Source organism: Cyclopterus lumpus, chromosome 6, assembly GCF_009769545.1.
Source record: "Cyclopterus lumpus isolate fCycLum1 chromosome 6, fCycLum1.pri, whole genome shotgun sequence".
Classification (NCBI taxonomy): Eukaryota; Metazoa; Chordata; class Actinopteri; order Perciformes; family Cyclopteridae; genus Cyclopterus; species Cyclopterus lumpus.
In genome coordinates this window covers 20,958,824-20,972,802 of record NC_046971.1, presented here as the reverse complement: position 1 = coordinate 20,972,802, position 13,979 = coordinate 20,958,824, and the positions used below count along the sequence as shown (strand labels likewise).

The 13,979-nt window shown below is 41.9% G+C and overlaps 1 protein-coding gene across 1 annotated transcript; it reads right to left on the bottom strand.

Annotated features, from left to right (window-relative positions):
- Positions 1 to 5,385: 5,385 nt before the first annotated feature.
- Positions 5,386 to 13,257, bottom strand: si:ch211-216l23.2 (uncharacterized protein LOC565061 homolog). Its single transcript, XM_034534881.1, has 9 exons — positions 13,058 to 13,257; positions 12,781 to 12,867; positions 11,815 to 11,888; positions 11,365 to 11,488; positions 9,279 to 9,478; positions 7,049 to 7,327; positions 6,704 to 6,871; positions 6,290 to 6,532; positions 5,386 to 6,066 (listed from the first exon to the last, which is right to left on the bottom strand). The coding sequence occupies exons 1-9, from the start codon at positions 13,123 to 13,125 to the stop codon at positions 6,029 to 6,031; spliced, it is 1,281 nt and encodes a 426-aa protein (XP_034390772.1). The 5' UTR covers positions 13,126 to 13,257; the 3' UTR covers positions 5,386 to 6,028.
- Between the last annotated feature and the right edge of the window lie 722 nt (positions 13,258 to 13,979).

Sequence of the window (13,979 nt, the reverse complement as noted above, 5' to 3'; positions counted from 1 at the left end):
TTTAATGAGCCGCAATAACTAATAACACTGCAAGTGTGCAGAGCCTATTGCAATATTCATTCAGGGAGAAGGAGCTCAATACGAAGCTGAAACAAATGAAACGCTTTTTTGGGCTGGTCATGGTTAAACGTTGTGTTATAGTGATACTCGTTACACTTATTAGAGGTTGGAGGGAGATTCACGTTTCTAAAGAGTTAGGTTCCTACGTAAAAACCTGTGGGGCTAACATTAGCCGAGTACGCTAGCACATGGTTAACTAGCATTAGCATTTCTACGCTACACTATCTTTTGCTTTTTAATTATTGTAACAGTGAATAAAGAAGGAAGAGAGTTGTTCCTTCATTTAATTGTCTTCGGTTTTGATTTCCGGGTGATGTGATCTATCCCTTTTACGCTGCAGTCTATCGTTATCTTTTGACAGTTTTTACTGCTGAACCACTTTGACATCCTGGATATATCCTTCAAACACACAATGTAGATCCTTCTGCCTGCTTCTCTCTGAAATCTATGTTTCGTTTCCCCAAAAATTAGATCAGGGTGTGCAGTTAGTGACAGTGTGGACTCCATGAGATTGAGTAACAGCAAGGGGCGGGGCATAGCACAGGGTCCATTGGGTATATACTACATGATAACTTTCGTCTGTCGTTGTAAATTCTGTCAGTGAACTGTCATGAGGCCGTCATATGCTCAGTCGATGTGACGCCCTTCCGCAGGACCTGCTAGCAAAGCTAACACACTGGGTAGGATGTCACGTGAGAATTTGCTCCAGGCCCAGGAGCGTCAACAACGGCTGTACAACAGAGGGGCCAGGCTGAGACAATTCACACCGGGAGAGAAGGAACTTGTATTGCTTCCTTCTTCCAGCACTAAACTCCTTGCAAAGTGGCAAGGGCCATTCGTGGTCACACGGCAAGTGGGGGATGTCGACTATGAGGTGGTGCGTTCTGATAGGGGCGGAGCTACACAGCTCTACCACCTCAACCTCCTGAAAGCATGGAAAGAGGCGGAGTCTGTTTCTCTGGTGTCCGCTGTTTCTGAGAGAGAGGAGCTGGGGCTCGAGGCTCCAAATTCTACTAATCCGGTCTCGCTCCTTTGTGAAGACCATCTCTCTGGCACCCAGAGAACAGATATTGCCCAGTTGCAAGAGCAGTTTTCTGACGTGTTCTCTCTCCTGCCAGGACGCACAAACCTCATAAAGCACTGAATTGAGACTCCTCCGGGCGTGGCGGTGCAGTCGCGACCCTACAGGTTACCTGAACACAAAAGAAAAGTGGTTCAGAGGGAATTAGCGGCCATGCTGGAGATGGGGGTAATAGAAGAGTCCAACAATGCCTGGTGTAGTCCCATTGTTCTTGTGGTCATGAAGGATGGGTCTATAAGGTTCTGTGTGGACTATCGCAGGGTGAATGATGTGTTACGTTTAGACGCTTACCCAATGCCCTGGGTCGATGATCTCCTGGACCGACTCGGCACTGCGTGTTTCTTTACGACACTGGATTTAACCAAGGGCTACTGGCAGATTCCTCTGTCGCCAGAGTCCAGGGAAAAGACGGCATTCTCCACTCCGTTTGGTTTCTACCAATTCACCACGCTTCCCTTTGGGTTGTTCGGGGCCCCAGCCACTTTTCAGCGCCTCATGGACCGGGTGCTGCGTCTGCACGCTGCATATGCGGCCGCCTAGTTGGATGATGTGATCATCCACAGCACCACCTGGGTGGAGCATGTGCAGCGGGAGGGCGCGGTGCAGGTGCGCCCACAGGTGGACAAGACCGCCGCTATCGCAGCCTGCCTGCGGCCCAAGACAAAAGAAGAGATGAGGCTTTTTTGGGGGCTGGCAGGTTACTACAGGTGGTTCATCCCAAATTTTGCAGATTTGACCAGCCCCATAACCGACCTGACCCGGAAAGGTGTCTCAGATCCGGTCCAGTGGACGGAGCAGTGCCAGTTGGTGTTTGAGAAGGTAAAACAAGCTCTCTGTGGGGAACCACTCCATCACACACCTAAACTTTTCTCTTTACTCTGCAGACTGATACGTCGAACAGAGGGCTGGGGGGCGTTTTGTCCCAGCAGGTAGAGGGGTCTGAAAAAGAGGTGTGCTGGGATTCGGCAGAGCACCGGACCTACACTGCCGTCCACAGGAGCAGATCAACGGACACGAGAGAGCACGATGGAGACCGCATCTGTCTCTAATTAATAAATATAACTAATCAGGTCACGTATCCAGTGTCTCTGTGCTAGGGGGGTACCACCCGCGGTAACACGCACCTGTTACAGTCTCCTTGACGTCACCAAAATGTTTCTTAAGAACCATTGTGAAGCTTAAACGGGCTGGCACTGGACATCGCCATCTTGGCATTGACGACACAGCCTAAATCTAAAAATGTAGTGAGATGGATCGTCGGTGGAGGTAAGGCGGACCCGGAGGTAAGGCGGACCCGGATGACGGGGCGGTACAGACAGCTAGTGACCTGAGACGGCACCCACCTGCCTCTCAAAGCGACCATGCCCTTATTTCTGCGTTAATTCACCCAAGCACACTTGTCGTGATATTATTAGCTGTACAGACCAAAAGTGTTTCTTTGTACGATGTTGGAAACATCTTTATTTCTGCTGTAAAGTTTGGGGACCTTTGGGGATTGACTCATCTTCGGAGACAGTCTCAAGTGGCGCTTTGCGGAACTGCAATTGTTGATATTTTTCAACACAGGATGTTGACTATGAATATTGGAAAACACCTCAAGTTGCCTGCTCCGATCAAACATTTTACTGGTTTGTACATTTATCACAAAATACAGCAAACACTAAAGTCTACAGTCAATGATAATATCCTACCGAGACTTGTTATACTTGTTGTATGACACTGAAGCACAATGCAATAAAGTCCCTTCTTCGGGCTGTTTGTTGTGTGCTTGATTGGCATTTCCTTCTCCATGATTGTTAGCTGTGATAAACCAATTAGAGTGGGACAACCTACACCGTTACCAATCTTAGTTCAAATGTAATTGCCTCAGGGTTGCAAAATTCCGGGAATATTCAAAGTTGGAAACTTTCCACGGGAATTAACGGGAATAAACGGGAATATACGGGAATTAACGGGAATAAACTGGAAATGTTGGGGTAATTTAACTGTATTTACCTTGTCATAAGCAGACATGCATGCAAACATTTATAATACAACTTTTAAAAATGAATTAAAAAGGTGTATTCCCTATGATCACCACCCCCCAACCCAATTTTTTTGTTTGTTGTGTTTTTCCCTGAATCCTTTCAGGTCTAAATGCTTTCTTCCTGGTCCTCATCAACGTCCTCGTCACTGCTGTAGCCTACTGTATACAAATAAACAAATAAACTTGGCTTCAGTTTACCAAGTAATCAATATGCTAGGTAATGACAAACAGTGTTGGGGAAGTTCACTTTCTACATTAACTAGTTCAGTTCATAATTCAAAATGTTGAACTAAGTTCACAGCTCCAAAAAATGAACTAGTTCAGTTATATTTTTCAATATGTTGCGTGCTATAATTTAAATCTCTATCTGTCTGCAATACCGCTCTTGGCCTCTACTCAACTCGGCGCTCTCACACTTGCCAGGCAAAGGGCTGAAATGTTCAGACGCAACACTGATGACAAAGACGTTCAAAAACAACAGAACGTTTATGTTTCTGGCAGACAATGTTCCCAACCAGCTGCATTCAGGGTCCAGCTGAGCTAGGCGTGCATAGTCTTGTTCTCAACTACATTTAAGTTCCCTGTTATATGCTTTTGCAAAAAAACTTCCCAAAATTCCCGAGACAAAATTCCCGTGGAAACTTTCTGGAAACTTTCCGGAAATTTACCGGAAACTTTCCGCCCCTTTGCAACCCAAAATGGCCTCTTATTTCCTAATACTCCCACCATCTTCAACCAGAACCTCACTTCCCCACCAGCCCCTGCATTTCTTGAGATCTCTCTTTTTGTTCCCAGACGGTGCTTCTTCTACAGGGATAGAGACACAATACTCAGAAAATCTAACTTTGGAGGAGACTCAGACCCCGTCACATTAGAAGCTTCAGAAAACGCAGAACCAGTCTCCACCAACTGGTTTGGTTCAGGTTTTGTTGCACTTGTCCCAGACTACACTCATCCATATTCATTACTGACATATAACATAATTATTGTTTTCTACCATATATTTAAAATATACTACATTGTTAAAAATGTATTTCCTGTGTGATTGCTCTGGTTTGTCACTGAGTTCAGGCCAGTTTGTGATCATTTGAACCAAAACATCCTGGAAAAAACAGATGTGCAAATCTGATAAAGGCCTTAACATATTGCCCAAAGTGTCTCTTCTAAATATTGATGTGAATGTGGAATATGCAATTTATTCCTACCTGAAATTGTACAGACTTTTCACATTGAGATTCAAGACTATCTGTTGCTTAGTGCTGAAAAAAACGTTCATTGTGATTCAGTGATGTAAAGTGGTTCAACAGTCAGTATATACTTAACAAAAAGGTCACTTTTATTTTTTATAACCAAAGAAGAAACAGAATAACCAAACATTTGTCGCTGTTTTCTCTTAAAATGAAAGATTAAAGATTCCCGTTGATTAACACTGAAGCACACCAAAGAAACAGACAAAAATGTTGAGCAGATTGAAAGAAACAAATTGACATATAATCTATAATTGGTAGCACTTCAATGGTTTCACACAATAAAACATCTTAATCACATTTTAACACAGTCACATTTTTGTAAAGGATTTCTCAGTCGAGGTAACAAACACAAGTGCACGGAATATACAAGCTGTGACCTGTTCCTGATTTACAGTGATGGGGGAGCTGACTTCATAACGGGATTGCTGCTTCATTTGAACTGGAATAATGCTGCAGTGTTGCAAATTAATATGAACAACCAAATCAGCACAATAGTTTTGTTTTCTTCCACTGAATAGCTATCCTTTATTTAATGTGTTACGGTGTTTGTCAAAATCAGACACAATTCTGTGAAATCAAATATTTGTTCACTTGGGTTTTCCTACATTAGTGACACAATAACATAAAGAGATTCATATAACTTCAGGTTATCCTAGCAAATGTTATTCTGGACGTAAAGCTCAGATGTTGTTGTTTTTCTGCCAGGGTGTATGGTACTTGTTCTTAGCATCACTACTCTGAACTTGAAGGAAGCATGAAAGGGAGAATCAGCAGTGTGATAACAAAGATGAGACACACAGAAAGGGAGTGAAACTGACTCTGATCAATTATGGATGATTCATTGATTTCGTTGTGACAGAAGTTGTAGACGCAGCTTGAGAATGACAAGCATAACACCGACCCCTTCAGCCTGATGTATTTTACAAATATAAAATGAGACATAAACACAATAAACATTGAGCCAAGAATACAGCTTGTAAAAGCAGACTTTTAATTGGGTGTTGAAACTCAACTCCAGATGATCTTAGAGAACTGTAACATGTAAAATCTTAAGCACCATCTTGAAACACGTATACAGCAAGTAGGCTACCTGCCATCTTCATTATGTACAGAAAAATAAACCCAGCTGTCCATTGGTGAACAGGATTGTTTGTGCATTCAGCTAAGCAAGTCAGATGTTTGAGGTTTATCTTGTGCAGCTTCTCTCTATAGCCTAAACCAACATAACCAAATCTAAAAAAGGCCAACTGGATGTATGGAAAATGTTGGGTTTTTCTTTAATGAGATGACTGGGTGAAAAGCACAGTACATTATAAAGACAAAAGGGAAGAACCATAATGAAAGAGGGATCTTGGAAAAGATACTTAAAATGATCAGTTATAAGAATACTCCATGTAATCCTTAATCAGCCCATCCACAATTATATTATTTCACATTAACTACCATCTTTTCAATTCAACAGTTACTTTAAAAAGAGGAGGAAAAAAAAGAGAGAAAAAAAGGTGACTGGTGCAGGCTCCAGGACTCTTCTGTTCTTGAGTTAGCTGAAATGTTCAAAACACTTCTGGCACTTGTAGCCTGCAAGTGTAACAGTGTGTGTGTGTTATTCTTTTAGTGTCGGGGTCCACTCGGTCGTGGAAGAAGCGCACCTGATCAAATGGAGACAGGAGAAAGAAAACAAAAACTCAGTTACACAATTAGATTTAACGGTTCATTGTCTTTTTATACACAGTATTTGGTTTTAGTTCAGTTTTTCTATATACATGCTGGATTCCAATCCTGAGACCGCAAGGAACTTATATACATCGTATTAAAAAGGACAAAATAAAAATCTATATCAAGACAACGGTGAAATAAGTAGAAGTGACCCACCTGGAGAAGCGAGAAGTGGAGGGCGGGAACTCTTTAGAGAAGGCGGGGCTCTATTGAGGAGAGGGCCCCTGGGGCCTGGATGGTATAGAGGAGGGTGATGGAGTAAGGGCCCACGGGACATGGAGGGGCCACCGTAGGGGCTGTGTAAGGACTGGGGGCCTCGAGAAGATGAGGCCCCTAACGATGGACCAGGAGGCCGATGCAAGGACAGTAGAGGAGGAGGTTTGGTTTTGGGATAGGAGCCTTAAAAAAATTAAAAACAACAACATGACAATGCAATCCATAATAAACATGAGTACATCTCAAGACTTCAATTTGCCCATCAAGTTCTTTTCAAATTGCTCTGGTTGTCTGGTTAATGGTTCCGAAAAAAGACTAAAATCGTAAAGCAAGTGGTCAACTCTGCAGGCTAACCTGGTGAAGGCAGGAGAGGAGCCGGCTGTAGGGGGTGGTCCATCAAGGGCCCACCTGCTCCGGCTGCAGATTGGGGTTGAGGGGGCCCAGGTGGTGTGGGGAGTAGAGGAGGTGGTTTCCCCAATCCTGGAGGTAACATGTTCCCTCTCTGTCCCTCGGTGTTGGATGCTGGAGACAGAAAAGTCCAAAATTAAAGAGCACATACACACACACGCAATAAAAAAGGAAAATGTATGAGCCTAAAAGAAAGAACGAACAGGTAAGAAGTTAAAAGGTGCACCCAGTAAGACAATGACAGCACCGGTCCCAGCTCTCCAAGGTACTACAGTTTAACTAGCATCTCACCGTGTGTGTGATCCTGCCGGGAACGGACATATTCCGAGATGGTTTCCATCTCCTCTGGGTAGAGATGCACCCCGTCAGATAACAGCAAGAGGAGGTGACGGGTTTCTGAGGGAACCGCGTGGCGCTCAATCTTTTCCCGTTCCAGAAAGTCATCCAGCAGTTGCGACGCCTGGGCTGCACTGTCTGCGGGGTCCTTCAGCGTGCGCTCTTTGACGCGTCTGCGACTGTACTCGGCCGCAACAAAGTCCATGGCCTGGTCTTTGGGCATGTTGCGATGGACTGGGGGGGCGGGGGGGAATTGTAACGTTAATGGTGAGGGGGTCGGGGACTGAAGGGGAAGACAGAGGCGAAGTAAGAAAAACAGAACTGTAGAAATGGCAGTAAAATTGGTCTCATCCTGAGGCTGACCCAAAGGCTGTGAAGCTTCAACCGCTGCCATGGTAATGGGTGATCAAATCAGTATTCGATGCATCAGTTTTTTTATTTATCATAAACCGAAAGAGCACATGAATAAGGAATAGTAATTCGACATTATTCATTTTGCATAAACATGAATTATTTTGAATTATCCTCAAACGGGTAGCACTGTTTATTGTGTAAAGAGTGTGTGTGTTGCCCCGGGTTCTAAAATGTAGCGGAGAATATCAATAGACAGACATTCTTGTAGCCAGGCCTTCCATTTCAGGCCCATGTGTTGGTATAACAAGGTACAGTAAAAAGGTAAATCCTTGAAGTCTGTTTATTTGTACAATTTAAGTAAATAATGGCCGCAAGTTTGTCGTCATCCCACTGCTGCTTTGATACACCCGTCGAAGCTTCGAATATCGTCAATCATTCCTCACTGATGCTTTGAAACCCCAAATATGGTATTTGGGACAACTCTAGTACTTACTGGACACCCAGATGACACTGGTATCTATTTAGTTTTAATGTGATGATCGGGACAGCACATTCAACTGATCACTTGGTACTTTGGTAGGAAGCACTTTTGAACCGTTATTCTTGAATGAAAGTTGTGGTTTTGTTGGGGAGGAGGGGCTATGAGGGGCATGCGATTTGTGTGAAGATGATCAGTAACTTTATTTCTGTCTGTATTATGTTCCTGGACATAAAATACTTGATTTGTCCACCTTTATTATATTTTCTTTCTCATGCATTCAGACACCAAAACACAATGAATAACTTTAGATGATTTGTGTATGTAAATTATGCGGTGCAATAAATAATTCCTTTATTATATTTGCTTTAAGGACATGCGTTAAATTTAAGTGATTTTGTTTTTGTTGTGTAGAATGTATTTTGGCTTCCTTTTTGTAAACTACAGACAATTATTATCATGGAATAACAACATCCCGTCGCACAGGTTTGATGTTCTTTTATATAATGCATATTTGTAATTTGTACTACGCATATTTGATTGTGCATGGTGTGCTATTTAAAGTTTTTTGCGGGGGATCTAAATCGCACAGGTTGCTTAATGACTTGTATATACTTATGTGCATTTCCCCATGAATTTATTATTTTCAATAGAAATATATAAATAACTGTTGTAGCCAAACACATTTGAAAACTATTTGTTGATCAGTTGTATGCAGCTCATGGTATAGATATTGACAATAGCAATAAAGCTGATGGCCCGAGCTTTGAAAATACAACCAAAGTTGTGGTAAACCATAGTTTATAAAATAAACAAATTTTGGGGTTTGCTTATTTACTTCCAATACCACTCTCAAGCCGTCGGTGAGCTTAACTTGGCATAACACTGGAAACAGCTGGCCCAGATTGAGATTAGTATTGATCTTCTCATCCATCCCTTGGAAAGAAAGCCAAACCAAAATGTGGAACTACTCCTTTTACATAGCTACTTCTCAGTTTATTATGCATGTACTGTCATGTAATGTCAACATGTATTACAATGGCAGCCGGTGATAATGAGCCATTGATGTATATACACTGAATGAATATTGGGAATATTTGATAGACTTGGAGATAATCTTATTCAGTTCAGTGCAGAATTGTAGCTTTAGAAGTCTACTTGTTGGTGTTTTAATTGGAGTATTTCTTGTTTTTATGTGGTTTCATGCTAAATCGATATTTTAAAAAGGAGTTGTTTTTTTTGGTGGAATCTGAATAAAAAGTAAGCTGCATTAGACCATTAGTTGTAAAGGGGTGGAGGGTTGTCACTGAGGTGGTTTGGCTAAGCTTGAAGGAATGAGGGGCAGGGACTTACTTTTGAGGGAGTCTGAGAATATGATAACAGTGCAGGAGGACAGAACTACATTAGTCTGCTCCACCAGAATACATAACGGCGAGCCGTCTGCTCGGACGTCCTGCAGAGCTCGGGTCAGGCCTGATTCCGCCTCAAGGTAGAGCATTTCCACTGACAGGCCACGCTCCTGCAAGCACTGGCTTAGCGATTTGGGGTAATCCCTTTGAGAGGAAGAGAAACACTTTGTTAACTTGACATGTCTGTATTAGGTGACCCAGCTGGCATGTAGAGAAACCTAAATGATATATCTGAGAGGAACAGAGGGTTATAGCTTGATTTATAATGTGCTTTACCAACAGAAATGTAACCGCACGTCATCATTCCTTTTGTGTGGTGAAATCTGTTTATATCTTTAATTAGACCGGACCACGGATCGCATTGTGTGGAGCTTTGTGTGGCACCAAAACACACGTTTTTTGTCTCTCTTATGGATGTATTTAGTGTTGTAGCAGTATGTGTTTAGGAAATGTTTAGGAAAAAACACAACTGCTGTAGCAGCTTTTGGCAGTTTGCACTTCTAAGACCACTCTGTTGAATGCTGGTGTTTGAAACAGCTGAAGATCAATGTCTGGATGTGGCTGGGTTTGGTGTCACGTACACCTTTCTAAAGTCAATGGTAAATGTTATGCTTTCATGAAACATGAGCACAGGCTTCTTCCCAAATGTACAATCCAAGATTCAACAACCATAAAAGGTAAAATCTGTCAGAAGACGCAGCGATACCAATTCTGGTAAATTTAGTAGAGCATCCAACAGAAGGAGGCAAAGCAGTTTAGGGGAAATTAGGTAAACAATAAAAAATGTAAAAAGATATTGTCACCATCACATTAGCAGTTTGTCAGTACACAGTGTACCACCCACCAACGTGATAGAGGAAGAGAGTTTTATGTTGCAAGAGTGGTTTAAGATGCTTTTATGGCCATTGCGATACTTTTTCTTGTGAGTGACCACTAGAATTCAATGTTAATGCAAGCAGCAATTTATTTTCCTACATTATTATAGCATGTAAACCTGGCTATAAAGTCATTAGCTAATGTGGCAAATATCCATTTGAATGAATGCACTATGCAAAATGTGTGCTGTAACCAGAACACAACGTGAACTACAATATCCACATCTGTCCTACTGCGACACTTGAATGTTAAATCAAAACTCTAAACATTTTCAAAAGACCAAGAAAAATGAAGTAACATTTACTTAAAAATGGATTACAGCTCATTGACATACATATATTTTTACATAATAATAAACAGTTGTGAAACATGCTATAGCACTGATAAAGGGAATGTTGTTGTTCAGGTAATACATGCTGGATAACCAACCTGCTGATAACCGGACTAGGTCTCATGATTAGAAGCATAGGTAGCGCTATTAGTACTTCCAAGTAAGTCGGCTGGTTAGTCAACTGATGTAACTGGGTCACAAAATAGATGCAGACACAGCTGCCAAATTTGGTATAGCTGTCTTGTATTAATTAATTTGTTGATGTTTGCATTGTGTAGGGAGTGTAAATGTTTTATGCAGAACTGTTTTTTTCACTAAACGGGGATGAAGGTGGATCTAATTAACGGTGTTCATTGATGAGCTCAGTGCAACAACTGCTGCTGAACCATTAGCAAACATGTTGGGAGAAGTTTTCCCGTCATCGTGACAGAAGAACAATTGACCTGTGTGTGTGTGTGTGTGTGGCATGTCGCTGGTAACAGTAGTAACTTTTAATTAAATGAAGTTGTTTTGAGAGAATGTGTAATCCAAGTAATATTTCACATATATCTACTGTACAGTGAATAGAAGACGTTGGGGCATGTGCTTGCCATATATTCATGGTGTGGATTTGTCCCTTAACATTTCAGACATCCAACCTACAATCCACTGATTTTCAGTGGCCCAAGTCAGAAAGTGAATTTGGAGCATTTGCAGCAAGTAAAACGTGAACAAAGCTGTTGTATTAGGGCAATAAAATCAGCCGTTAAGTACAAACCCTGCATGTACAAGCATATTTCTACTTGGACTGCTTGTTGTTTCGATGTTAATAATGAGTACTCACAGGCACCGGTTGGTGACAGAGAGGACCACGCAGTCAGGCGGCTTCCTCTCCTCCTGCACCTGTCTGTAGAACTTCTGATACAGAGCTTTGCGTCTGTCAGCTGGGGTGCAGCCGTCTGGCTTGGCTGGTCGGGGGTGGTGTTGGGATATAATGAGATATTAGAAAACAACAGTAAGAAAGGTCATTAAAATGGCCATACATTTGACCATAAAGTTATTTAAAGTTTACATTAAAGTGTAAACCAATGAGGTACACTGAAATTACCTTAATTAAGATGCAGTGACACAATTACACAACATGGATTTTCATATGGAGAATTGCAAGGAATTAAACAGAAAATATATGGGGTGTTGCTGTGCAAGGTTTGAGCAATTCATACAAAACAAAATGGAGACTGGTGCAAAGTTGTTACTGTGCTTTTAGTAATCAATATAGGAAACAAAATATCACCATTTGGCTGATGCTTGTACCCCTCGTACTTCACGCTGCCGCTGTAGTTTTGAATTTGCTCCAGCTCCTCGTAACTGAAAAAAAAGCAGTGAAACAGGAGCATCTTTTAGTGACATCTTAATGAGGAAACCCTTTCTATGCCTGCTACTATGTCATTTTATGTGATGACTTGATATGATTGAAGAAGTTATAAAAAACGAAAAAAGAGAACCACGACTCCATATCCAAACGAGTGGAAGTTACCTTCCAAATCCCCCATTAAGTATGCTTCAAAGAACTTGGGTTTTTATGTGGCAGTCGGGACGCACCGATACTGGATCAGGCCGATAATTCCACATACTGGATTGAATATTGGGGATGACATCATACATTACCAACTCGAACTGTAATTCCTGTTTAAGTTTTTGTGCTGTATTTGTTACTGCATTTAAAAAGGTTAACACTTGTTAATTTTTATTTATGCAGCATTCCTAAATTCAAGTTGATTATTTGGTCTACGCACGGACATTCACTTAATGTAGCAAACGTTTCATTATTCTTTTCTCCTCAAATACCTTCTGTGGTGCGAAAACATCCGGCTGTGGATTGCTGAAATATTTAGGTTGAACAATGTTGACTGAAAATCAGTTATCAGAACAATAATCAAATCCCATTCACTCCCGTACTGTGGTGGCAGCAGTAACAGAAATCCATTGCTTATTATCAATCAAGGAGGACATTCATTATGACCATGGCCTAAGTCAAGAATACCATGGACTTGTATGAGGAAGCCTCATATATGAGGTTACTCGTCTTTCCACACCAGTCGTGATGAAAGGTGTTTTTCCTGACAGCGTGTTGTCCATTATACCATTATTAAAAATTTAAATATTTCAGGACAAGAAGGGCCCGCGTGGATCTCCTAGGAAACAGACTAAAGTACTAAAAACAGGCTTTGACTTGTAACCGTGGTAGAGCTAGCATTACCTTTCCAGGACATCCTTGGGCTCCTCGGTCCTCTCATCTCTGTTGGAGTAAGGCGCTGCTCTCCGAAACAGACGCAGCTGTTGAGCGCTGCACAACACAGGGAAGAAGTTGGAGGTGTGCCTCGTCAAAAGACAACGGACGCTTACTGACGTTAACCGGCGGCGGGAGGAGGTACGCGTCAGTTCGTAGGAGACGCACTGTTTTTGTTTCCCACTGCCGCTACCTAGCATGCCCGCTGCTAATGCTACAACTTGCTACGGTGAACCGCTCCGCTTACCTTCCGTTGGGGTTCATGTTGGCGGTTGGCCGCCGGGCAGCTGCAGACGACTTCGCCCAAGACGACATTTTATCTGCAACTTCACTCAAATAAACTGATTTCTTTACTGACAGGGAGAGGGAGGGAGGGAGAGAGAGAATGCTGCTTGACGTTACTCCACCAGTGTTCTCCTTCAACCCTCCCAGTACAGAGGAGGGGGGAGAGGTGGAGCAGCTCTTCTTCTGGCAGTAGACTCGCCAGTTTACAGTTTATGGTATTACTGCCCCCTACTGGACTGGAAAGTTGGCTGTGAATTCAAACCGGAGTAAAACTGTTGATGCTTTTGTTGTTGTTGTTGTTGTTGTTGTTGTTGTTGTTGTTGTTCGATGTTTAATGCGTGGATCCTTCTCGAACGATGCCCCTCAATCAATCAGATAAAAAGATATGTTATCAAACTGGTAGCACTAAAAAAAGGTGTGCTAGTTGCTGCCTGTTTAAAAAAGAAACATTTGTTTCGGATTAATTTATTTCAATTTTGTAAATGCTTGAAAAAACTACAAGCATTTGTTTCTGATGAACTTCTGTAACTTTTTTTAATTGTGATCATGCTATTTGAAATAACCCATCTGTATTTACCCCTTAAAGAATTATTCCCGGTGTAGATCTCAAAGAGTATTTCGTTTAATTATCGTATGAGTAGATGTCTACTATCGCTCAATAAACTGTTGGAGTGAAACAATATGCGGTTTGTATCTTATATATAATCATGGGCCATTGCAGAGTTATATCAGAACGGAAGTTTTTTTATTTTATGTTTAACTGATGTCATTCTCAGGTGTTAGGTCATGTCCCCTGGGATTTCGTGTCAGTTTTTGGTCATTGTGATTATACATTCTATACTTTTGGGCACCAGCTCGATTCCAACTGAAATGTTATATATATA